Consider the following 25,894-nt stretch of genomic DNA (forward strand, 5'->3'; position numbering starts at 1 on the left):
AAGACCGTAGTATATTCAATTCACAGACATCCTCCTCATAAACAAGATATGACTCCGATTAGTGGGTGGCATTCTACGCTTAAAAATGCGAAGCCAAGGTAGAATGTGGAACAAAACGCTTGGCATTAAAGGGCGACTGAAAAGGAAGTTCATCAGTGTCACTGAAGTGAGATGACGTTCATATGGAAAATGCGAGTGTACCCCAACACACATAAAATGACGTCAGACCTAACAACTACCACTGAAAGAAACCAGCCTAGTGAACGTGCGAACATGAAATCCTAAGGGAAGTCATGAGGCAAACTTCGATATCTCATCCGATCGCATTACTGAGGAGTAGAATAATCGTAGACCACCTGTATGATACGGTAAACGAAATCTTTTGAAACTGAACAAAACGATGGAAAGAACACTCTGAACAGTACTACTATTCCTTTCTTTTCTCCGGATCACAAGGGCTCAAAAAGGCGTATACACTGGGCTGCATGCGTTGTGAAGGAGAATGGTGGGAGAGACATGCAAAAAACAAGAGTCAGTTATGGTGCGGAAAATACAGCTTCAAAATGACGTCCCAAAAATAGTGAGAAAGACTTGCATTGTGAAAATGCAGTGGTAAGGAGGTTTTAAGCTAAAGTGAAACTGGAATGATGAACCATGAAATCACAGTTATATGCGCGTGTTGGTCGGCAGGCGTGTGTCTGTTCAGGAAACAACGGCAAAACAAGGCTTAGGTGGTTGGTGGTGGTAAACTCAGACTGATGTGGTCATCTGGCCACCAATACAAAGCAAACGTCGAGTGGGCAACGGCCATGGGCCTGGCAACTGATCAACGGCAGTGGATGTCGTCCCATTTTTCACTGTCGAACTCTCAGCCGGCCATTCGGCTTTGCAGACTGTACGTAAGAACTGATTAAGTCGAGAAACAAGAACTGTGTTAGCCGCCTTGAGAAGAGGTCGATGAGATACCGAGAGAGCGCTCGTGACAGACGATTCAGTCATTTGTGCACAAACCGCACGTAGAAGGGAGCCACTGAAAATAGGTAAACCCAAGTTTAATGTGATAAAGTAGACAGGTAACGCATTTTTTACAAGCTCGATCAGTTCAGACTCGGATAGGACACAATAGGGATGAGAATGTGCCGGTTCTTGGTCGTTTTGAAGCATGCTAGGTGGAATTGTGGGATCGGAAAACGAGTCAAAGGAGTCATCGGTTTCTTGTGCTTGACCTGGTTCACATGAAGATGGGGCGAGCACAGTTATGTAGCCTGTGAGTGAACATAAGTCCAAGTGCTTGGATAGCCGACGAACAAAAGCAGGTACAGGGGAAGAATCGTTTTGTGAGTATATGATATGTTTGGATAGGGGAAGTGGAATGAAACGTTGATAAAGTTTCAAGTCTTCCGTGTATATATCGCATGCCTGAAAGATAGAAAGCAAGAAAATTAATCAATCAGGTAACTAGTGGAACGTTGAGGCAAATAATGACGTCTTTCTAATCAGCACTGCTAAAAAATGTACAGTTGAAAAGAATGAGACTCAAAGTCACGAGTATACTAAACGGATATGAGGAAAAGCTAAGGCAAACAACCAATCTTGACCAGAAATCCTCTCACAAATCTACCCGACTGGTCTCAGGAAAGTTTACATCTATCCGAAGTCATTGTCAAGTTATGCAGCAAAGCCTGTTTCTTTTTAGACAAAGAGCCAACTCCGGAATGCCATGCGGGAGATTCTTCACAGTGTTATACCGTGATTGGGTGAGTGGGAATTGTACAACCAGTCTGCACTTGGTTGGTCCCACGAAGTTGAGACTCCATTGCACTGTGTTATGACTTCAACCTTCCCATAGTCCTATTGAGGCCGTCGCGAAATGAGTCCCGCATTTACTGCAGTGAAAGTGATTTACGCTCATGTGATCTACACTGTTCCACCTCTACAAGCAGAGGAATTAATAAGTGCATTATCGTAACACGCAATCTTTTTCAAGCGGTGTCCTCTATGGTATCAGCCTATCGTACTCGACCAGTTCCAGCGGCGTTTGCTACATGAGTTCTCCTGGGCAGTGGCTTTCGTAAATCACCGGTGGGTTGCTAGTAATCAGAATTTCGCTAACTTCTCTGAACAGACTAATGAGAGTCTCATAACCCGGGGCTACTTAGTTCGGCGTTTCGCTTCCGCAAGTGGGAGAACCGTAAAAAAATCACTTGTCAGAAGATATGTCATAACTTCGTGTCTAGCGGAAGTATGGCGACGGTGAGGCGAAGACCCACCAACGTCTGCTTCAAGCTTCCAGAAGTAGAGTATATGTTTTGGCGTTAGAACCTGTGCCCCAGACTAAAGTTCGAGGACCTCAACGTATGAATTTCTAAATCTGTTCGGAAGAATTCGGTTTACGAAACCCTTAGAGATCACAGTTATGTCCATACTGAGACACCTCAAGCGGGTTCGCGAGTAGGACGTGGGGAAAAACTGTTAAACATATGAATTACGCCTGCATCACATCTACAAACAAACCTTGTCGGGGAAACATTCGGATGCATTTCGGTCATACAACTGATAAAAAGTAGGTCGGGAGATGAATTAAAAAAGACAAACTTGTCTCACCTGGACAAGCACTGTAGACGATAAAAGCATATCGTTCACTGAGTTCAGCAGAATATTTGCATTCACCAAAATTGGGTCATGACCCCACGCAATGAGCATAAATCTTGATATCGGACTGAAACACTCGGGTAATCGATTTAGCCGAGACCCACGGGGTAACAGTAGTACGGGCAATACATCTTCCGAAGGACGCGGGTTCCCCGCAGTTTCCTGCGTATGCCCGGCCAAGTAGGATGCAAACAGGCGAAACCACGGTGAATTGGCTTCTGGTACTGGTGGGCCAATATGAACCGGCCAAGAGGCGTTTGATGCTTGTCGATCCTCATACGTCAAAGGGCTCAAACTAACAATGAGGTTGTAGTGCTTTTCCAGAATCCGTATTCGTGTAGCCGGACATAAACTCAAGAGAGAACCAACACGGATCAAATCTACACCGTAAAAGTCCGTTGAATCCAGCTTAGATTGTGCACGTAAGAAGTGAATGGCTTCGCGTAAATTAACGGCGTGCTCATAATACAGTTTGGCCTCGCCCTCATCAATTGAAGAGAGGTTATCTAACTCTACAAGAAACGACTCCAGTGCGTCGTCCGACAACTTCCCTACTTCATACATGGTGACTGCGTGTGGTTTGAGTCCCGTCGATAAGTTGCCCATCATCAGGTAAGCAGTCACTGTGGAGTCAAATATGAGTGCAAGTTTCTTCTTGGGAGGTCGCGCGCCATCAGGCGAGGCAGTGTACATGTTTGATTCGTAGTTTGGTGATGGATTCGGGTGTGAAGTAAGAGCTGGAGATGGGAACGATGACTTGTCCTCATCTGATGTCAGTGTCGAAACATTCAAGTTCCCCACTGCTGTCCGTTTGTAGGCGAAACCAAGCCTGCAAAACACCGACGCAGCCTGAGCCACCAAATTCACATCTATTTGTAAGCACTCTGCCAACTCTTTGATTGTGATCTTCTCATCTGCACTGACAAATATCTTGTACAGTAAATTCTCCCGGCTGTCGCCGTTCACGCGGTTCATGACAAATCCTTCCAATGTGGGGACGCCGATACAATCGTCTTCCTGAATTGGAACATCAATGTAAACCAGGCCACGACGATGTAACTGCTGCAACACAGAATCATCCATATCAGCAACTGGCAAACCAGAGGCACCATTAGCGTTGAGAAGACGTGCCGAATCGATGATGCGGTCAATCAGGTCTTTTTCCGCTTCTGTAGACTGTTCCATATCCTCCATAAGGACCGCACCCACGTGTACAATATACCACGGTTCGAAATGAATGTGGGCCACGGGTTCACACGGTAAAATATCGTATAGAATTTCATACAAATTGTTATCTTCATCAGGTCCGGCTGTGGTCAAGAAGCTCTTGTACGTATTGACAATATCAATGTACTGGTTTCGCCCGATACCCAAGAGACGGAGACAATCGGCGGCGGTAAAGTTTGGCAAACTGTCGTAGGAACGCTCAGCTCGAACCAGTTGAATTAACATATCACGATAGTAGGTGAATGGAGTAATGCGTAGGCCTGGGACAATTTTGTCTTGAAGATGGTAGGGGTAGAGCAGATATTCTTGCCGGCTGTAAGCAACTAGCTTTTCATAGTAATATTTTTCGCGCCTGATCACCTGAAAAGAATGTAATCAAGGTGAGGTAAAACAAAAACCCTGAATATCTTGCCTGTTGGACAATATTTCCTCTGTAGCGAAGTTGGTTTTGTAAACTGTAAGCCAAAATTTTATTGTCATACTCTTTTGGATCATCACTCAATAAAGTTCGCAATTTGGATGAAAGAGCGGGCCAGGGGATATTCGAGGCAATATGCGTCTCCAAGTCCATAGAGCCTGGTGAGCACATCAGTTGATGACTCCAGGGAGGTAATTAGGATACTCCCAGTCCGGTTGAAGGACTGGGATTAGCGGCTAAAAAGTAAGAGAACAAATTTGCCAACGTAAGAAAGGCTAATATTTATGGAACAACAATTAGGCTGAATTCCACATGAAGGAAAACCAATTACTTAACCTCTAGAGATTTTGGTCGCGAAGTGGACACAAAGTGTACTTCGACTTGGGTGTTCCCAGAAGCGGACACTGCTTGACGGAAGTCTGGATGTCCGACAGTCGATTCGAAATGCCGTGCAGCAGAAGGTACAACTGCGGTGTGGACGTGGATGACGAATCCCTCTCCAACTTACGAGGAGTGTATTACTTAGTCCAATTTTCGAAAGGTCAGTCACGACCAGAAGTTGCTGGTATTTAGATGTCCATGTGACATTACACTTAGGCACAAATTCACATGAACAGGGCAGCGACGGTTTAGCCGATAAAAGCTTTGGCTTCTCGGCTGAAAGCAGGACTGACAGTTAACATTGGGCAGATTCTCCAAAAACACACCATCGAAGCCTTTATCTTTCAATTACTTGCTACCTGATCGATAGCAATAGAGGTGTTGTGATCCGGAGAGAAGACAACTGGCGACAGGGTCCCAGTTTGACGATGACTTCGTCCGACGAATTGAAAGAAATGCTGTAACAACCGGCGTAAATAGGATAATTGATGTTGCTGTGTATCAGGCTTCTGACGCAGAGCTTCAACATCCAAACGTCAGCATCACTTCCCAGTGACGAGACAGTGTCTTCTACCGATGCAATAGTCGCATAGATACCGGAATTCAGCTGTAGGTCAGCATTCGACCACACATTCGATGCATGGTGTACACGCTGGGAAGATACCTTTCAGAAACCTTTCAAAGAGACGACACAGGAAAAGCCTATCTAACGTCCGGAAACTTGATAATGTTGAAAACGAACGTTTTGTGAACTTCATCCTTTCGCGGTAGCTGAAAGATATGGACCTTAAGCATACGGCAAACCAGACTCGTGACATTTCCAGTGAACAACCTACCTTGTTGAATGTTTGGCACAACTGTCTAAAGTAACCCTAGCGTGATTCGGACGACCACGTTAATTTTTCAGGTATTGTGAACAGTGAGTACGAACATTTTTAGCTACAGTCACTAAAACAGGGCCGATGCAAATGCCTGATTTTAGTTGCTGGTCTTCAGTTCTCCAAGAGGCAGACGTTCACACACAGTTGCTATTCAAAGTCGGACAGCAAGAGGCATGTATAAAGGGACTCGCAACCGAATACCAACGTTTATCAATCTTAAACGAGATAGTGCAACGTTACAACAACCATCAGAACAACCCACATCAATTCCTCCTACCACCAAAACGCACTTCCGTTGGCTCTGAAAAGAGGCCTCTCACAGCCTACTGGTCAGGTTAGAAGTGGTACGATTCACATTTTCGTTTCCGAAAACATTTTGCCCTAGGTTCAGTCAGCAGGGCCGCAAATTAAACTTACCGCCTTCCTAGGGCCAACACTGCCAACATACAAAGAAGAGCGCACGCATTCCTCCTCGGGATACTCTCTGGAGGAAGCGGTCACGGAAACATCCACATTTGTACCCGACACATTCAAAGTTGACTTTTCATCTTGGGGAGAATACAAAACAGTTTTCACTAACCATATCTCAGTTCACTGGAGGCGTTTCGGACACGACGGTGAGCACACGTTTCACGTGGGAATTAAGTGCAAAGCTCGTGGTGTTTACCAGCGACCACTGTGCTAAAATGCATCACCTTATGCACCGTGTAACTAACTTACAAGGCATCTTTCAAAGGTATATAATTTTATCGACTACCTCACTGTGAACCTACTTGGGCTTGATTGAATATAGAAAATCGATGCTTCCGGCGTTCCTTTGGCAACTCTGTAGTAGTTAACATCACAGACGCTGAAAAACACTCCATATACGATTTTCTGACAAGACCTAGCAATGCTTTTCAAAATGATATTGGATTTTTCACTAAATTCAAGACCAGTCTCCAGGTACATTCGGATGGGCGAACCGAATTCCAAGCGAAAGTCTCGAGTCTCGCAACAAGGCAAGCGGGATCAGAACGTCTTCGACAACCCGGGGTTAGCCAGCCTGTCAACTGCCCACTGTGGGTGGCCTCTACTGCTGTCGTCGAGAAAACGAATGGCGCAGTTTGTGTGTGTACTCACTGCTCCAGTATCCACTACCTGTGCCAGATTTATTTGCGAGGCTACGTAGTGGAACATGCTTTCCGAAGCTTGGTCTTGCTGACGTTTACCTCTGACTAGGAGTCAAAAATGATTCCGAAGAACTATTGTCAATGAACGCACACCCCAGTTTAGTTCAACCTAACCGCCTGCCACTTGATGTAGGGTCGCACCAGTCATATTCCAGCAGAAAATAGACGCAACGCTCGCCGGCTGAAAAGAAGCTGGCATTCACTTAGATGACACCAGTCACTGGTTCCACACAGCGCGAACTTCTTCGTAGTTTACCTTGTGTTTCCTATCGAATTCGGGGTTATGGTTCACATTACCGTGCGGATAAGGGTGCACTTTTCCTGATCCATAGATTATTTCTGCTGTACAATTGATGGCATCTGAGGGATCTATCAGCCCTACAATCCTTTCTGATCAGCTATTACAGTGCATTTTTGTCAAAAATGCATTTTGTCGTCATCCACTAAACCATCTTTCAAAAGAGACGTGCCGTTGGACTGTCACACGAATACCCGACCTAAAGCTGTCACCTTGACGTGGTGGTCAGGCTTGAATGCTGCAATGATCTCGCGGGCTACACTGGCTGAAACGTCGTTCAACAAGGTGCAACCACGCCAGGAAGGCCAAAAGGGAGCAGTCAGACCAAGAGCGGCGAGATCCCGTACTAAGAGTAATCGTGCTACGAGGCGGTCTGGGGGTAAAGTCATACTGTCCTCTGCGACAGTGTGAAGGCAGTAAGGTGTTTCCCCCAGGCGACCAGCATGTCCGTATTTATGGAAGCAGCGATGCTCACTTCCCCGAGAAAGGACGGGGGGCGAATTCCAGCGGAATGGAGCGACGGCGATTGGCATATCCCAAAAGGATGCAAGAACACCGCGCAAGAACTCTAGGGGCATCAGCCTAGTAACTAGAGCTTCTAGGTTGTTCCCTGGTATTATCCTACGCAGGTTGATCTGTCATCAGGAGAGCCGGACTCAAGAAAATCAAACTGGGTTTTGTCCTGACTGGGATTGCATCGATCGTATCCTCACCTTGCTGCAAATGTTGGATCTGCGTCCCTCTTTCCGATGGCCGGCAATCGTCGTATTTCTCGACCCGCTGATTCCCAGAAACTGTGACAGTATCGGACGATAGGGGGTGTTCATTATGAATGGTACTCTCTAATGAGAGTTCTATATGCCTCCTCCCGTGGGCTCGTACGTGCTACGGCAAATTCTCACCTGAGTCTACCACATCTAGTACTGTCAGACAAGGCTGTCTTCTGTCACCCTTCCTCTCTAAATCCGTGCTCGATACGCACCTACCTCTAACACATCTCGGATCAAAGCACTCCGAAGCGTTCGCTTAAGAACAATGAGTACGCCGATGGTATTGTCCTCCTATGATCAGATACTTTGCAAATGAAAATTATTTTAAGCAACCTAAATAATTCTGCTGCACAGTTCGGTAAGCGCTTCCCAACTGTGAAGTGTAAAGTGCTACTGCAGGAATGGAGAGCATCAAATCCAGAGCTCAACCTTGCAGGTGAACCAATCGACGGAGTGAAAATTTTGTTTACCTGGGAGGCTGCATAAGCTCCAGTGGTCTGGCGAAAGACGAAATCAGTTCCACAAGTGGAAAGACCAGGGCAGCGTTTGCTAACCTACATTTGTGGCGCCGACGTCACATCAGCGCGATTGTAAAAGCTTGAGCGAAGAGTGCCTCGGTCTGAAGTGTCTTGCTTTATGGATCGGCGACTTGGTTTCTCGTGCAGATGATCTTCAAAGGCTCTCTGTATTTGGCCATCAGTGCCTCCGAAGCATTGTGCGAGTCTGATGGGTACACCAGATGGTTTTAGGGGAAGTTCATTCTCCCTGAAGGGTACGCTGGTCACATTCCACAGGTTACAATGGTTAGGTAATTTGCTTTGTATGTTACGGTACCGTTTGCCTCGTAGAGCCCTCCTCGCCCAGCTTTATGTCGGATGGAAACGAAGTAGGGACGGTCTGTCGACGAACTGAAAATGAGGCAAAGCCCCAACCAGTTAACTCAGTTGCTCTGGTAACTACCGTCTTTTCGAAATGAGGTCGCGGGATAGGACAAACCGGTGACCCTGACAGACATGGCGTGTCACGCATCCAATGACGGTCTTGTATCGAGCGGCAGCATCTCGAAACAAGAGCAGTGGGGATCACACAGTCTCAGCCTGAAAGGCGAGTACCACCGAGCAGCCCCCAAATGTTTACCAATTCCTTTCATATCCCTCTGCCAGGTCAGGGGTTGGCCCCTTCTATGATTCCGTTACTCTCAACTAGGCACGGAAAACAGCACTCTCTTCGATAAACGGTGGTTCGGCATACATAACCAACGCAGCTTTTCGTTTTGGATATATTCTTCAATGGAAATCCCCGCTGCACAACCGAAAACTCGCTAAGGATTCAGCGACGCCAACCCACATAGGCTATGGTTCTGAGACAACGGAAGTGAAACACCTGAAGACGTCTCAGTTTCGCCGCTCGAACAAGCCCGCAGTATACCCCGGTATATATGTCCCTTGATATTCAGAGATACACCACTTTGCCAACACTGATGTCTCAAATTGGCTAACGCGACCCGGGCCTCACAGATTCGTGCATTGACCTCATCTGCCACAAAACAATTAGAGTGGATACAGACTTCTAGATATGTAAAACACTCCACAACTTCCAGTACCTTACCCTGGACTGTAAGTGGCGTGTTCAATGACTGCACGTTCACGAGCATGGGTGCAAATTGCATACCAAAGGACAGTTCATCCCAAAATACCTGCGCCTCCTTTTCGAAAACGAGAACGATGTCGTCTTCATAGTCCGGATGGACAAGCTTTTCGTCAGACTATTTGAACACCAGCGTTCGCTTCATTACTTCATGTATTATGAAGGTAAATATGAATGGAGTAAGCACCTCTGACGGACACCGAAGATTTTAGAGAGCTCTTCGTATACTCTCACATACCCCAAAGTCGGAGAAAAGAAAGAACAGACTATGTTCACAAACATCCGCGACATTCCTTGAAGGGCACGTGTTAAGTAGAACAGACCAGTCAACCGAGTCGAATGTGCATTGGAAATCCAAGAATACTAAAATTACAGGTCGTTTGTACTTATGGCGTTGTTCTAGCACCTGTGAAGCTTTGGTCAACGCAACCCCCACCATTTCGGAATCCCGCTTACTGTGAGCCACCGTAAGGCAAAGAAGCACAAGTGACGCCAGCAATCTCGGGATTAAGCTGACCCCCCCCCCGTGGTTACCAAACTTCCTACAGGACATTTTTTTCACTATCACCGACTCTCTCCAGTTGTCTGGGACAGTTTCTTTTTTCTAAATGCAGGCAAACAGATCAGACAAGCGATGACTGAGGATTTCATCCCCATCGTTGAATAATACAGGTGGTAGGTCATTCGAACCAGAATCTCGGTGGCGCTTGACAGAACATATGCAGTCATAAACCTTCGAGGCCTTAGGTGGTTCCACGTCCATCGTCCAGGGTTCTACGTCAACTGTGGGCTCCAGATAAGTGGCAGCTGATGGTCACGATAACCGTTGTTCAAAGTATTCGGCCAGCCGGTCCAGGCGTCCCCCATTATTCAAGATGGTCATTCCATTCTGATTCTCGACAGTTTCACTCATGGGTGGTTTCCGGGAGCCGGTTGCAAGGATTAACTGAAATATTACTCAGGCGTTCCCGGCTTAGCCTTCCGGGTACACCACACTTCGCGGTCGGCACGCACACTCACTGTCACTTGACGCCTGTTAGTTCGTCGGGCCGAGTTATCTTCGGGACCGACTGAGAGATTTTTCCGAGATTTAGGCAGTGTATATGTTAGGTCTGATATCTAGTGCTTGAGTGGGTCTGGTAGCGTCATGCCACAAGTGAAACTCCCTGCACTATGCAAAGAGGTGGCGGTCTCGTCCCGTATGAATTCACGTATGATAGTGGAGCAGTTAGAATGGACTCCAGAAGACGATTCTGCTAAGTTCGTCTAACAATCGGATCTGCTACTCTCTCAGTTGCCAAGTTATTTATCCGAAACCTTGCGCGGCCCTGGGAAAAGAAGGGCAACGCACTGTGGACAAGCGCGTATTAGGAATGTACAAACGTGTTCCAAAACGAGCGGCGGTCAGTTATTGTCACATGGTCGTAGCCGGCGTGCTGTTTGAGGAGACCATGTAGCTAGATGACTTCCGTTACTTCGGAAGTTAGTACTGTATGAAAAAGTCTGCGGTCAGTACAAGGCTGAAGCAACCGTTCGCAGTGGTACGTACGTACTGATTCTAACCTATGTCGAGTACCTAATTGAGTCTCAGATGCGCTAATTTTTCCCACCTGTGAATTCAAGTCTCCGACAACCATAGCTATATCTAAGCTTTTAGGTCGCTGCAACACAGCATTCAAGGAGCCATGAAATCTGACTTTGATGACGGCTACAGTCGGTCGGGGCATAAGCGGACACGACAAAGGGAAAGTGATCAACTTCTCGCCTGTGAGACTTCTTCACGGACTTTGCCAGACGAGCCGCACAGATGCGACTACCAATCAGTCATACTAACATAAGGCTAATGCGTTCCGCAAGCTCCAGTGTCACCCCTTGAATTCTGAGAGGCATGCTCAAAGACTACGTCCTGAGGCGTAACTTTGCACCTTGTGGGCGCGATGCACAGTGAAGAACTGGATGACCTCGGTCAGCTTTTCCAGAAATAGTTGCGCCTCTTGCTCTTCTTCCAGATTGAAAGGGCTCTTGCTTGGTGAGATCTGAACAACAGGGTTTCGGAATCCTTCCAATGTTCGTCCGATTACTTCGTCAACTATGAGAGTGAAAAACTACAAATTGCACATATTGGGGGAATGAGAAATCGATGGTGGCTAAGACTAGGAATGGAGACTGCGGTGTAGACGCAGCAAAGATCAGCGGATATAACCCACCATCGGTATGCCGAAGGCTTACTGTACTAGCGAGACAAGGCAACAGGCAGATGTAATTATATCTGTAGTGGCTGATGACACAAAGGACACAAAACAGGATAAAAGGTCCCGAGGACTACGCTAGGGCTTATAAGAATAGTGTGGTGAGAAAGTCGCCTCATATTTGTATTACTGGGTGGGCAAGGAACCCGAAAAGGCGACGACGGCATCCTAGAAGCAGTACCACTGAGCATCGATCAAGCCGTTTGAATCTGGCGAGAATGTAGATACCTTTAGTGTCACAGTCCAGGAAGAGGATGAGTGGAGTGAGGTCAATAATTAGGACCATTACCATCACTGACAAAAAAACAAGGAAAACACTGATGATTCGTTACATCATAACCGTGTCAATTCGTTTGCCGAAAGCCTCATAATGGAAGGGAAACAGTTTGTGGTTGGCGTAGACTGCAGCAGACGTTCGACGTGCATTCTGTTTCCAGTCCAAGACAACCACCCAGTTGAGTCTCAACAGCGCTAAGCCAGAGTACACGCGTACACATATCCCTGACATGTGTGAGCCTTTGGCTCACTACAATAAGCCACTTAATGCATCGTATAAACTGCCTTTGAAAGCACCAGAGCTAGTATGTTGGGGCTTAAACAGGTACACTAAGCAGCCTCCGATTACCGGCACCTTTAAGGGATCTGGATATATTCACAGACATCACCAAACGAGCCACATAAACGATCATCAGTGAGCACTGAGGCAAACAGTAATCCTTCAATACGATGAGTTAAAATAACTCCGACCTTGGGAGAAACAACCGCGTACGGCTAATGGAACAAAACAGGTGAGCAGCCGAAAGCAAGATAAAACTGATGCGGGATTTCAAAAACCGTAGTCTGGTCTACAGTCATTAATTCAGAAGGACAGCACACGTTAGTAGAAGGCGAGTCCAGTGTACATGCAAGAAGAGCCTGTTGTTCAATGTGTTTCAGAAAGCCAATGGGAAAGGCCGCCAAACGAACTGAGCGGCGAGGTTTGAAAAACGGTGTCGAGGTAGACGGTGCCCGAGCTAACCGTAGATATTGCAGCCAGCAGCAATGGATATATCGGCCTTGAGAAACAGTCCTATGTAGATGTTAGTGAGAGCTGGATGAGGCGTAGAAGGACGATGATGTGGAACAGGAACAGGAAAGGGCACCAGCAGAAGACTGCTACAAGTGCCAACTAAGATAACCCAACTGAGGCACCACGCGACAAAAGATGTGGCGTAAGGTTGGTTGTAATTGTGCAATTCATGGTTTACGTGGGCTAGGGTTGTAATGACAATACCCCATCACATTTTTCCGGTTGATCCTCCCAGGCTGTCGATTTCGTGAGAACCGTCAACAGTACACACAATGTACCTAACGCCAAAACCCTGGTCAAATCATCATCAGCATCATCATTCTCAGGTGTAAGAACCGCATACTTGGCGTACAGTGGTTTTAGCTCCCACAGTTTCGTTCACCGATGATTTGGGGAGGTGGGGTAGGTAGCTGCGCATTGCAGGCGGGAGCTGAAACGTTAGTACGTAAATACAGCACCGCCAGTGGACTAGTTAGTGGAGGAAGTGGGAAGGGAGCTATGCATTGAAGGCAACAGCTTGGATGCATGAGTGCCACTGAGGGCGCGACTGGGACATTTCGGACAATGTCTCTAACCAATGATTAGGCACATCTCGGGGTCCCTATCCAGGAAGACGGCAATGACCAGCGCAGCTGAGTTTGCTGCGCTGGTTATACTTCGCTGCCAAGTCATTGCTTGACCGCCTCTGGCTCTCTTACACACTTCACGTGATTGCACGAAAAGAGCCCTTCGAGGAAGTCGGTTGACTGGCATTTAAAGTCTGTGCAACGGCAATAATCCGTGAGCTCGGTTGCTCCATGGACGCGACATCGGCAATTAGCATCCAGCGGCTACTGGAAGGCGACTGATTGCTGACAGTATACTCTTAGGCAATCAAAGCTGGCCATGATGCTAGGATGGAGGGCGGCCGCCATTTTGACCAATCACAGGCGAGTTAGGCCACATAACACACACATGTTTAATTGGGAGCGGTAGGGCTGTTTTGGCATAGGATTCGCTTACTGCCTCCCCTTTGAGGCTTCCTGATACAGCTTCAAAGTCGGACGTTAACTTGTATTAGGCTTGCTGGCTTGTGATCCAACCCCTTCAGCTTTGCATTTGAAATACCTGAACGAGTTGGGCCTTCCCGGGCAAAAGTGATAAAGATTTCGCAATCGCACCGGGGTGAAGTGCACCCTGAAGCAAAGCTAGACTCAGGGCGCCCTTGCAGGCATCACTTGTTTTGTGTGTCTGATCCTCCTGGCTTGGACAACTTGAGCCTCACATAGCGCTTTGCTCAGCTGGCGAGGGTTTGCCCGGGTACCCACTTGCGACAGCTCCCGCTGCCGCAATGAAACGGCGTTCTCCCACTGCAACATGGGTAAGTGGACGTAGTACGCCGGAAGGCAACAGATACACAGGGTTAACTCGTAAACAGCGGTACGCCGAGACACGGCAGGCCAATACAGGAAGGCAAAATCACTGCAGTGCAGAAACGCCGAAAATGAAATCGAAACTACGGGTGCAGGCCAGATACAAGAGTGCCAAAAGCTCAAGGACATATTAAGGGTGTTATAATTGGGCTACTGCTTGTCTGGGGCTCGTCGGAGATACAGTACATTTTCTATTGTGTTACACTACCTTCTCTGAAGGGACGTGCCGTTATTCCGTCGAACTGTTCCTCCATCTACACATTGCATTGACTCATCCATCCTTCCCGTGACCGGATAATGTCGTGCGACATTCGAAGCTACCACTGGAGCTGTTCGGTCATCATAGATGTATAACTTGCGGAGTAATCTGAACTTTGAAGGATTAACATTTGTTTACTCCCCAGATTCGGAGGACCACGTGGCTGCGTCTGTCGGATCTTTTCCCGCTGATCAACACAGCGAATACACCTATGGGTACTGACTGGACGACATAAGGTGCAGCTCAGTTGGTTGATGCGGGTTACAAACCGTCGCACCCAAACCATTTTCATGCCCTTCGCGGTGGGCCACTACATCAAAACACAATAAGTTTGAGGTGTTTGTATGTATAGAGGTGCATTCGCGCTTTGATGTGGCACGGTTTTCTCGGCGCTAGTCGCCTTTCATTCACGTACTTCAGCTCAAAAACATGGTGACAGTTTGGAATAGGTTTCGCGGAGCTATAAACAGAATGTGATATGTGCGCAACGATGTGTTCTCATTGGCCAGGTTCGCAGTCAGTATGACGCAATCGTGACAAACCGGGTGGTAGAAAATATTGTCATTACCGCATGCACCCTGATACGCCATTTTTCATTTGCGCATTCGCCAAAAGCCACAAGTGAATTCATATTCGTGCTCGGAACAGAAGACTGCTTATTTTCAAACACTACACAACAGTTATCATGAAGTATTCAAGGCTGTGTACTACCCACCATTCCGTTAAGCAAGCAGTACTTCAAATTTTCTGTGAGCAATTTGGAGGTGATTCAACTGGGGAAAGTTTCACATGGTCAGAAAAGTATCCTTTTTGGAAGTAGGTCTTGGAAGCAGCCAGCATTTACCAAAAATTTGTGAAACCAGTTATATAGTCTTACCAAAATTTTATTCTGGGCGTGCAACAATCCACACCATCACGAGTGGTACCTCTATTTCCTGCAAGTCACTATTTCTGCTATGCACCGCTAATCCTTCAAAGTTGAGTCGGTTGCTCTGTTCATCTAATCAGGAAGTATTTTCTTTCCGTATAATACGCAGTCGCCGATATCCGAAGGGTTGCCCTACGGTCCAAAATATGCATTATATCTATATCCGTTTATCCCGTACCAATCTGTGTATGTTCGATACATTGTACTGCTCCTACATTTTAATAGCTTTCAACGTCTGTCAGGGTTTAAGTGCAAACTGAGTTGTTCAAATTTTCAGACGAACTATGTAAACTTGACATGTGGCCTACTTGTCCGGTGCCTCAGTTTTCCGTTTCTCCTAGCAAATAGCATTCAGTTATTGCATGAGTGCACACCTTAGGCCTCCTAACAATATATGACCTTGAGAATTTTTGGGATCAAGCAGGCATAACGAGTCGTCGTCACTAGAATTGGTGCACCAGACTGCATATGCAGTTTTCGGAACACTTAACAGGGAAACTCGATACTTAGAAAGTATATCTTTCCGTGGAAGGGTGGCAGTCTAGGGGTAAAGTGTGATCAGATAAACTTAAACCTACTGGCCCGTTTCTTGTCCAACTTGTGGGCTAAACTCAGAGATAGACTTGCACGATCTTATTGAAAATTTTACCCCTGGAATGGGAACTGTCTGTTAAACTGTCTGAACACGCGATGCCCTCTCAGGACATGCGAAAAATTTCAGATTTTTGAGCATCTAACTCTGTTGATTATAAGCCTTTTCATCGGTTTTATTATTGTGCGTTAATTTTGTGCTCAATATGGTAAAACTTTACACTGTAAATCACGACGTCCGTAGGTGCTACCATTGGCTTGATACAACTGTTGATCTTGGTAAAGTTACTTCTCGTGCATGTCCATGTGCTCACCGAGCCTCCAAGATCTGATCCCCCACTTCATAATCCCAAGTTACGCTTTCCGAATCCCTGGCCATAAGCTCAAATGTCCAAAACCACCAAGCCCCTGCAGCGGTTTTCAGTTTTAGTTCATGCAGCTTATCCAGACCTGCCTCGACAGATGCACTGTTATAAGTCCTCATTTCCCAAAACCTACCAGGCGCTAGGCATATGGCTCTAATTTTGCGTCCCCCTCGTTGTGTTTTTGCCTGCCATCTCCGAATTCGAACCTTCTGATCTGACTTCAGCTCAATATGTTGCCCAAAATGCAGAGAAGTCCCTAATATCTACTAAATATTCCTGTGCACCAGCGCCGTTTTGGGCGTGTCCACATGTACACAGGAGAGTGCCCACTATTTATGAGACCGTCCGTTTTTCGCGCAAATTCTACTACTCGTAGATCCCACAAGACATGTTTTATTCAAATTGTAGCACTATGCTTACGCCCGACGGTATGTTACACATTATTTGGGGATAAGCGTTTATCCTTCCTTCGGTTTTGAAGCTCTTTCGCAGCAAATCCTAGTCTCAATCGAGCATGCTGCCTTGCATACAATGACGTAGCTGTTGGACTCTACACCGTTCTAATAATACTTCGCACTCATTTCATTTCAAGGTTAGTAATAAGATGTCCTGTGATGCGTAAATGACCAAAAGTGCAAACGTTGGTTAACTTGATCGCAAACGGCAGCGATACTTTTTCTTTGTTGAGAATTCAACGTGGTCCCCGTAGCCACTTTAAACCCTTCTGGCGCACAATCTAATCCACAACTCCAACTCTAACCCTTGCTACCACATGAATCGCGGTTGTGCCCACTGCAAAGACAGTGGCTCCTTTAGCTTTGATCACTCTATCTGGGGAAGTCAGTACCCCTAACGGTACTGATTCACAAAAAAGTGGTGTTTTATGAATATTTAATCAGCACCGGAAGCACATGTTTTCAGATACACGGTGATTTTGCCTATCGCAGTTTCGTTTCAGTGCATTGTGACTCCTCCCTCAAAACAAAGCAGCAGTCGAATCCCTAGACATGCCAGTCAGGATTGAGTGAGACCAATTTTAATGAGACACCATCTGGAGACATGTGACATCCTCCCATCAAACAAGGCCTCCGTGGGTCCTGAATGATCAATGGCTTTTTGTTTGCCAACAGTCCACGAAATTCCAGCATGCTAGAGGGGCCCAAGTTTATTCTGCCAACGACACATCCACACGGATAACCATAGTCCAGTAGTGAGACTAGTGGCAACGTTTTTCCCACGTAGAATTCACTTAATCCCATCCAAAATGAACAAGGGGCCGCGGTTTAGTTACACGAACCTGGGCGGGTCAAAAGTATCGAAGAACGGCACAAAGCATGATAAGCTTACATCTCGACAAGCACAGGCGAACGGAAACGGAAATACTCGTGAAAGGAAGAAGGCCCTTGCTGTGGAGTTATTTATTCGGAAATGCCAACTGACCGGTTACAGACCATTGAACAGGGAAGCAAAACACTAATCTGCATCTTAGTTCCAAAAACTGGACACAGATCTTCTCCCGAACGAGCCTTCTTAGAGATTCGATGCCTCCACCCATTCGTCGGTCAAATCCAAGCAAACGTTCCACAGTGGTCCCACGAATTCCGCAACAGAATTCCATTTTTCAATCGACCCAAAGTGAAATTCTACGAACAACACATACTACTCGCGTGCCTCCCGCTCAGTAGTATCACCGTTACACTCGTATACGATCGTCAGTAGATATTTGCGTTTAGTCATCGTAGGTGGTGATCCCTTGAAGTCAGTGCTCGAGCGTTCAAACCATCGTACGGCTTTAATGTGTGCATCACCAGATGGCCTGAGGAAACGTGGTCGTATTTTTGCACCTACATGACACTGCTCACTGACAAGTCAGATATCCTCTAGGGAGAGTGGGGGATTCTTAACATGAAGGTAATATCTCATGCACGTTGCTCCAGAATGGCAGAGGGTTGCATGTTGGCGTTATAGATCCAGTTGCGTTGAAGTTTTCGCACAGATACTCTGAAAAACGTGCCTGATACGTAGGTCACGTCGAAAGAAAAAGCGGCTAACTGCACCCGCATTAGTCGGTTTGATCATTTTTATTTTTCCTTTTAGTCGTGTCAAATAAATGAACGCAACGGACTAATAACCGGCTACTATTTTGAAAGTGTGCCGAGTAGGCATTGAGTCCATTTGTGCACTACTTCGACAGTTGCACACGGCCCATTCTCAGTGGCAGTGCACGCCAAACGGAATCTTCAGCCGGGCTCTGCTTTTATGTTAGTTGCTCAACGATAAATATCTTATTTCTCAACAAGAGATATCAGTAGACTAAAGTCACATTTGCACATGGAAAAGAAAAACTGTGGAAGTGAACAGTGAACCGTCCAAATTTCATGATAGGTTATAGCCATAACATAGCCGGCCACTGCAATAACATCGCCCACATAGCTGTAACAATTACGACTCATAATTATCAATTATTGGGCTTCGTTTCGTTCTCTCAGATCGCACTGATCACGGGTTCCCCTATCCGGGCCATATTTTCTTCATTTGTGTCTCTGATTTAACTGGGTTCTCTGGTTTGGTAGACTGGCATATTTTCATTCCTCAACTTGCTCGACAAAATAGTGCACGAAGTTTTACTGCACTCAGTACGTATGCGTGAGGCCGTTCTAAAGTGGCATAAAAACTTACTCAAAGGGTAGACCCTAGTGGTTTGAATATGTTTTGTTTGTTGCCGATGAACAGGCTATCGTCAAACCCCATAGAATCGCGTTAAGTTTCTGCCGCCTTACGCCTACCCACCAAGAGCTTACTAGATGAGAAGCGCTCAGGAGAAATACAACCATCGATCTTCTATTTGATCCAGTGCACCCTGCTCAAACGTATGCCGCTTATGTCCCACGCTTGTGCAAATTCCCCACCTATCGTCTCCACCCTGATAGACCTCAGCCTGTTGTTATGCAGCATAGAGAAATTTAATGTGTCGAACTCAAGAGTGTGAGCGTTTTCCTTATACCCTCAAGAGAATAAAGAATCCATTGGAATAATTTACTTATGTATAGGTGGATGTAACAACACCAGCCCACTACCGAAGCTCGCCTAGAGAGTCATTAGGTGCTCAAAACGCAATGTTGAGATCATTCTTTGACATTTCCGGTGAGATTTTTAACTGTCAAAACAACCCACCCCCTGTGATCACGGCAGCACCAAATGTTCGGGTTTCGTGTACCATTGTATCTTCAAGGAACGGGTCTTTTTCACTCATTGCGCAACCAAATGCATTTACCGTGTGCTTTTATTTATGTATCTTTCTGCCAACCGTACACCAAGTCATTATCCTTACCATTTGTAGAGTATAATGCCTTCTCAATACAATCTTCCGCATCCTGCCCGAAACGATTTTCCCATATTCGGGGCCTGCCTGACCAACCTGACTTGCTTTTAGTCTGATATCATCATGCATTTTGCTCCCAAATGGCTGTGTATTATTTATCCTACGAAAATGTTGCTAGAATCTCAGAGTGGAAAGTTTGGAATGGTAAAATCGCAGGCTTTAATGACTCTGCATTTTGAAAAATGAATTTACAAAACACGATTTCTCCCTGTTGAGGGAACGCAGCAGAGTTCCACAAAGATCTCGCCTGGAGCAGTCTCCTTCATATTTTTTGCCACGTGTGTTTTTTACGATGTATTATAGCCGTTCCGTGCGAGGATGAAAAGTTATTGTATCGTGACCCAGTCATCCCTTAGTCCTCATTATTGCCTACCTAGAACGTGGCCACCGAAACCCCCATTTGTCAGCGACAAAAATGTTTACGGCTTTCCAAATCTAATTTATCACCTAGTAAATGTCCTGAGTGATACAGGTCCAGTTCCGTTTTTCCGCAGAAGGTTGTAAGGCCCCAGTAGCTTAAATTTCCACGGATCTCTCCGCTCCGCATTTTTACCTACTTCTCCGGAAAGAACATAAAAATAGTAACCACGCAATCTTTCTTCTTGACTGTTTACCCACGTAGCTTCTCGCGGGATTCTCTACGTTTATTTAACATATCGCGGGTAGTGCGGCCGAACATAGATAATATGACTTAGCTCAGGCGGTTTCTATCCAAAACATGGGTAGAATCCAACACGTATACCCTTTGCCCCCACTCTCATCGAGAGTGGCAGTCTGGTATTAACCTCGCCCTTGCCAAGTACAACGTGATCCGACATAATGCCTCATAGACTCCTGTAAAGCCGACAGTGACAATAACCACCTAGCCCACCTTGGTAACTCAAACTGCTCAACCGGGAATGTGGACTACTACAAAGGATACAATAATCATATCAGTGGACTGTCATTTTAGATCAGATTACTCGGTCAGTACCCCATGTCAAATATAACACAGCGTCAGCAGAATACTTATAAAGATCTTTCAAAATAGCAAGACTGGCTTCAATCTGTAGAGAACGACTGACTGGTGTTAAAGACTAAGCCTAGTGCACAAAAGCAGACGTATCAGTTGTCCTCGTGTTTTCTAGCACTTACTTGATCCCTCCTATGTTTAAAACTGCTCATGGTAAACACGTGCCAACATCAATCAATTCATACGTGGTATTTTGAATCCATCATCAATTGAAGCAAAATACATTTTTATACAGGAACTGCCTTTTTGTCCGGTACACTAACTTTACAAGTTGGGTAATACACGTCATCAGCTGGTTTTCATACTGCGGTCACTCGCTTGGAGCATGCACGCACAGAAGACAAACACAAGACCACTTCTTCAAGCCTCTGGCACCCGCAGATGACTGCGGGCAGTTGAACATGGTATTTCATAATGTGACATTCTTGAGACCAAAATTTCTACGATCGTCAGCCTTGGTTCGTTTGCGTGATTCCGTGGGTCTTGCTGGCAGCGGCTAGGATAAATTGATATGTTTCCACTCGTCAAAAATGTGCTGGTAATAACAAGCAGGCAGCCTAGCTGTCATGCGTATCATCTATTTTATTTAGAGTAGATCATAAAAATGGCCTTGCTTGACCAAGGCTGGGGAAGATGGCACAAAATTTTGATACGCTAAACTGCTACATGATGTCATTCACCGGAGAGCGCACAAAAAGGCCGGCGCTAATGGAAAACCAATAATATGCTGTAACGAATTCACAGCATTGTGGTTTTTGTGTGAAACAGGAAATCCCGTGCACCACAATCTACACCAGAGGCAGAAGTAGGAACAAGTATGGCAGCACGCTTCTCTAAAGGTGGATTTATGGGGTTAAGACACATACGCGTTTTATGCACTACACAAACGGGTGAGATTGAAGAACTGGTGCTGGATGGCGAAAAGCGATTAATTTGTGCCTGAGGGACGCCGGTAGACTGCGTGCTACTGGATGACCAAACTTTTGTGACAACGACAGCACAGTGTTCCTATTTGTAAAACATCAACGGTGGTCTGGATATCGCTGAACAAGAGAAGATTCAACATCACCTTGCACAGAAAATGAATGATTGCTTCCATCTTAAGGGCAGTAGAGTACTCAAAAATTTTCCACAAATTGTGAAATTTCCCCGCTCACACAAATTTTTGGTCAAGATTTAGGTACTTTCGAGGAGTCTTTATGAGGCTGATGAGTTACTAAGTTTTGTTTTTTAATCCAACCAGATTCATTTCTGAATGCTTTAAAGTGGCAGCGCTCACTTCGGTCGTAAGAAATTTTCTAAGTTCCTTGCAATGAAATTTGGGCATGGAGTAAAACAATTCTTGGAATGTTGCATAAGCAGACATTTACAAGGAGCGAATTTCGTTCAAATGGCGATATTTCGGACTGCCCATTGGACTACTCCAAAATACGAAGGCTTCTATTTGTGGTTAAGTTTTGCTTGTGGTGGACGGCGAGGTAGAGCGTAAGTTCCTGTATGCTTCCGAAAACCACTAGATTCCCGAGCAATATTTGGAGGATTTTTGCCGACTATTGATTTCTCGTGGGTTCCCAACCTCATAAAGACAATCCATTTTAGTGAATTTATATATCAGCAGTCATCAAATCGGTGCAATGGATCCAATCTGTCTCATCGAGATGTCTGTCCAAGTGGGCACAGCACTCTGGGCAAAATTCAAAACTGGAAGTGCGCTAGAGGTCAATTTAAGATGAACAGTACCACTGGCATCTTTATCTTGCGTCCCCCGCAAGTGGAAAAAGCGAAGTGCAAGCAGAACTAAGAAATTCGTAATTGGCATAGGCGGATATACTGAAGAGGGCGCAGAGCTTCAATCGGTGTCACCTATCGAACCGTCGTCGGATAGGCATCATGTCTGGAGTGATAAAAACCTTGTATGCTATATAGGTTTGTCACAGGCAGGCGTGAAAAGAGGGCTAATGAAAGGTTAGCTTATAATAATAATAATATTTATTCCCAACTAGTGGGTAGCATACCGTCGGGCATGATCATAGCATTACAGTCAGAATAAAGGCGTGACTGGTGGGGTTTGTGTTTAATGGGAAAAGGGAAAGTGACGTAAACAGTAAACCTTATTGGAGTAGAGTTTATCACACCTGAGGTGGCATGGGTAGGAATCCAAAATTACAAGGTCTCTTTATGTCCTATGGAGAGCATATCAGATGGCACGAGATCTGAACGTTGAGGTTTAAAAGTGGCGGGCAAAGAAAACAATACAAGTGAGGGCATAACAAAGAGCTTCCAGACTGGAACGTGAGAAAAACAAAAAAACTTCAAACTACAGGAAGTGTAGGGCCGGAATAATGGATATGGAGATGCAGCAGAGCTGCCACGACATGGCAGGCCGGTTTGAACTAAAGTCCGGAACCGTCACTAGGGCTTCATGGCCTTGGGCTATGGCGGATGGCCACGGAAAGGTATGTGGGGGTGGTGTAGTGGGGTAAAAATGTATTACGGACAAACGGTAGCAGGAAACGCAGAAGTACAGTGTGCAGTGAAGCGACTCACTAGTGTTGCAGATGAAGCAGGGTCGAGTGTAAAAGTTTCTTGGGAAACGAGTTCACGCAAGCTGAGCATTAATTGACTCATTCGGTGAGGAGTACGAATAAAAGCCGTCGAGATCTTTGCATCTGGCAGAAGGTTCGGCAGATCGAAATGAACGCCTTTCCACCAAGGATGGCAGACATGCATTGATGAGCCACTTTATTACGACGAAGCGACAGTCCAAAAAGTTAAAAAGAGCCCGTTCCTTTGTATTGCTACCAGCGGTAGCGACCGAGCTTGCGAATAAGCCTTAGGGTGCGTGATGCCTAAACTTCAAAGAAGTTTATTGTGTATGGTGAAGACAACCCGCGTGCATTTTTGGGACCTGTGTAGTGATACTTTTGAACATAGAGCACTTTTTAGCTTGGTTCCTGGTTGGCCGAAATAGTGAGTCACTTTATTTCAACCAACACGCTCAATTAGGGTGATTTGAGGCTGAGTGAAGTTTATTGTTGGTAAACGGAAGCTATAACTCGTACGTCTGTTAAGCTGAGCGCAGCACAAGAATTGACTGCAAGTCTGCTATACAGCCAAAACTTGTGTCGGATAAGTCGGGCAAGGCCCCACTGATGATGGCCCCACCCAAGCACGGAAGTAAAGAGGGTGCCACAGGTTTTGAATTCCCAGTGACAGCCTGCTGTATAAAGAGCCACTTGACAGTTTGTGTCAAAGGTATTGATCGCTTTCGATGCTTGGTGGAAAATTGTTTATGAAAGTCTTAAAGTCTGGCCCAAAACGTGGGTCGTGTTAAGTGCAAAATGACTGGGTCTTCCTCACCCTCAACTGGCCGGTGAATACGTGTCTAATATGCTGAAAAACCTGTGCGGATTGTCGGGACATTTTATTATTCCTAAAACACCCCGAGCTCTAAACTCAAACGTTTACACAATAAACCGGGCCATTGGGTCAAAATTCGGAGTTTAATGTGCATGAAGCTGTGGTGAGTATTAAACGAGCGGCATGGTCCATAAAGTTGGTGTATGTGTGTTGGCGTCAAAAGTACGTGAAGCGTTAAAGTACAAAATACCCCTGAGGGAAAAGCACGACACGGGAGCGAGGTTGGACACACAACAATGGCGAAACAGTAGCCAAATGAACGGCGAAGGCATCAGGGCATGTTTCGAACTCCATAGATGTGGATTCCCTCTCACACAACAAGCATCACAAGAAGCACGCTTCTAGAAGGAAAAAAGTACGCCTTGGGTATGAAATAATATGTTCCATTCGTTTCCTTCACTCAAAGCCCTTATGTACCTAAAAAACACGAGGGCATTCATCCCCATCAATCAGTCTTAAATGTCCATAAATCAGGCCACTTGAAACAAGGTGCAACCTCGAGGAATCTTTGGTTTATAAACTGTTCACCACTTGATATAAATACAGTCTGACCAGTGCACCGAGTTTGTTTTGCACATATTTTATATGACCTCTTATCCTACTTTCAAGCTATCCTTGCTCTGTTTGTAGAGGCAGATGCCGTCATACAGCTGCAGCCCCATAAGGGCGAGCTGAAGTACAGCGGTGTCCACATGGTTGCTCCAGCTTTTCCCGTTTTCCATAACTTCCCGCACTTCAACCAGAGTGGTTACCTTGCGTTTAAATAACCAACCTAACTATCTTTCACGCAGATTTCATGAACTCCGCCAGATTGAATAAAACCGACAGCACCCTCCCAGAGATTTCAGAGCACTTCGACAGGATCAATCTCGTCAGCTTCGTCTTGTGATGGAAAAGGTTTGTACCGGGGTCTTCTGCACCGTTAGTTGTTATATTTTCCAGGGACTGGACAGCTGAATTTCGTGTCTGCGGCTATTGACGATTTCCTCGAAATCATACAAAATTTTGCATCGTTTTATTAAAGGAATGCTCCAAGCCACCGGCTGACATTAAAATACGAATTCCGCGCGCACAGTGGACTGTGAGTTCGTTTAAACAACTCCTAATAAAATTGCGACTGCGTGAGGAGAACTTTACCGTTTGAATAATTATCATCAAATGCTAAAACATTATGTTAAAGTTTCCCTTTTTTGAACCACGCGCGGTGCGTTCGAAATCGGTTTCGTTGCGTGAGGAGTTACCGTTTGAATAATTATCATCAAATGCTAAAACATTATGTTAAAGTTTCCCTTTTTTGAACCACGCGCGGTGCGTTCGTTCGAGGTTTCGTTTTTCCCTCGTGCAAATTCGTGGAATTTTTTTCGTTGTTCAATCTATTCACAGAGTACATACGAGTAATTGTTGAATTTTATTACTCTAACAAAACATTTGAGTGATAACCCTTTATATTTTGCGCACACATATTTTACATTAGTCCGAAACATGACGTCAATTCATACCGATTGCCCTCCGCAGCCATTGCTAGACCACAATAGATGTGGGCGAAATGGCTGCCCGTCCAACTTCAAACGCGGTATGCAATGCCACGACTGCAAGGCCTGGTGGCATTTCAAGTGCACGGGTTTACAGGACGACCAGATAAGATGACTAGCCAACTCTCCTGACCCGTTTGTCTGTGCCAGCTGCCTCTACGTCAAGGGTGCAATGCATACCGCAGCAAAGAGAAGAGTCCCCCGAAACGGTACCCAATCCTCAGTGCAG

The 25,894-nt window shown here is 45.8% G+C and overlaps 1 protein-coding gene across 1 annotated transcript; it reads right to left on the reverse strand.

Moving 5' to 3' along the window:
- Positions 1-750: 750 nt before the first annotated feature.
- Positions 751-4,468, reverse strand: T265_01303 (hypothetical protein; the record flags this gene model as incomplete). Its single annotated transcript, XM_009165309.1, has 3 exons — positions 751-1,419; positions 2,605-4,231; positions 4,278-4,468. The coding sequence occupies 3 exons, from the start codon at positions 4,466-4,468 to the stop codon at positions 751-753; spliced, it is 2,487 nt and encodes an 828-aa protein (XP_009163573.1).
- Between the last annotated feature and the right edge of the window lie 21,426 nt (positions 4,469-25,894).

This window comes from Opisthorchis viverrini, assembly GCF_000715545.1.
Source record: "Opisthorchis viverrini unplaced genomic scaffold opera_v5_14, whole genome shotgun sequence".
Classification (NCBI taxonomy): Eukaryota; Metazoa; Platyhelminthes; class Trematoda; order Opisthorchiida; family Opisthorchiidae; genus Opisthorchis; species Opisthorchis viverrini.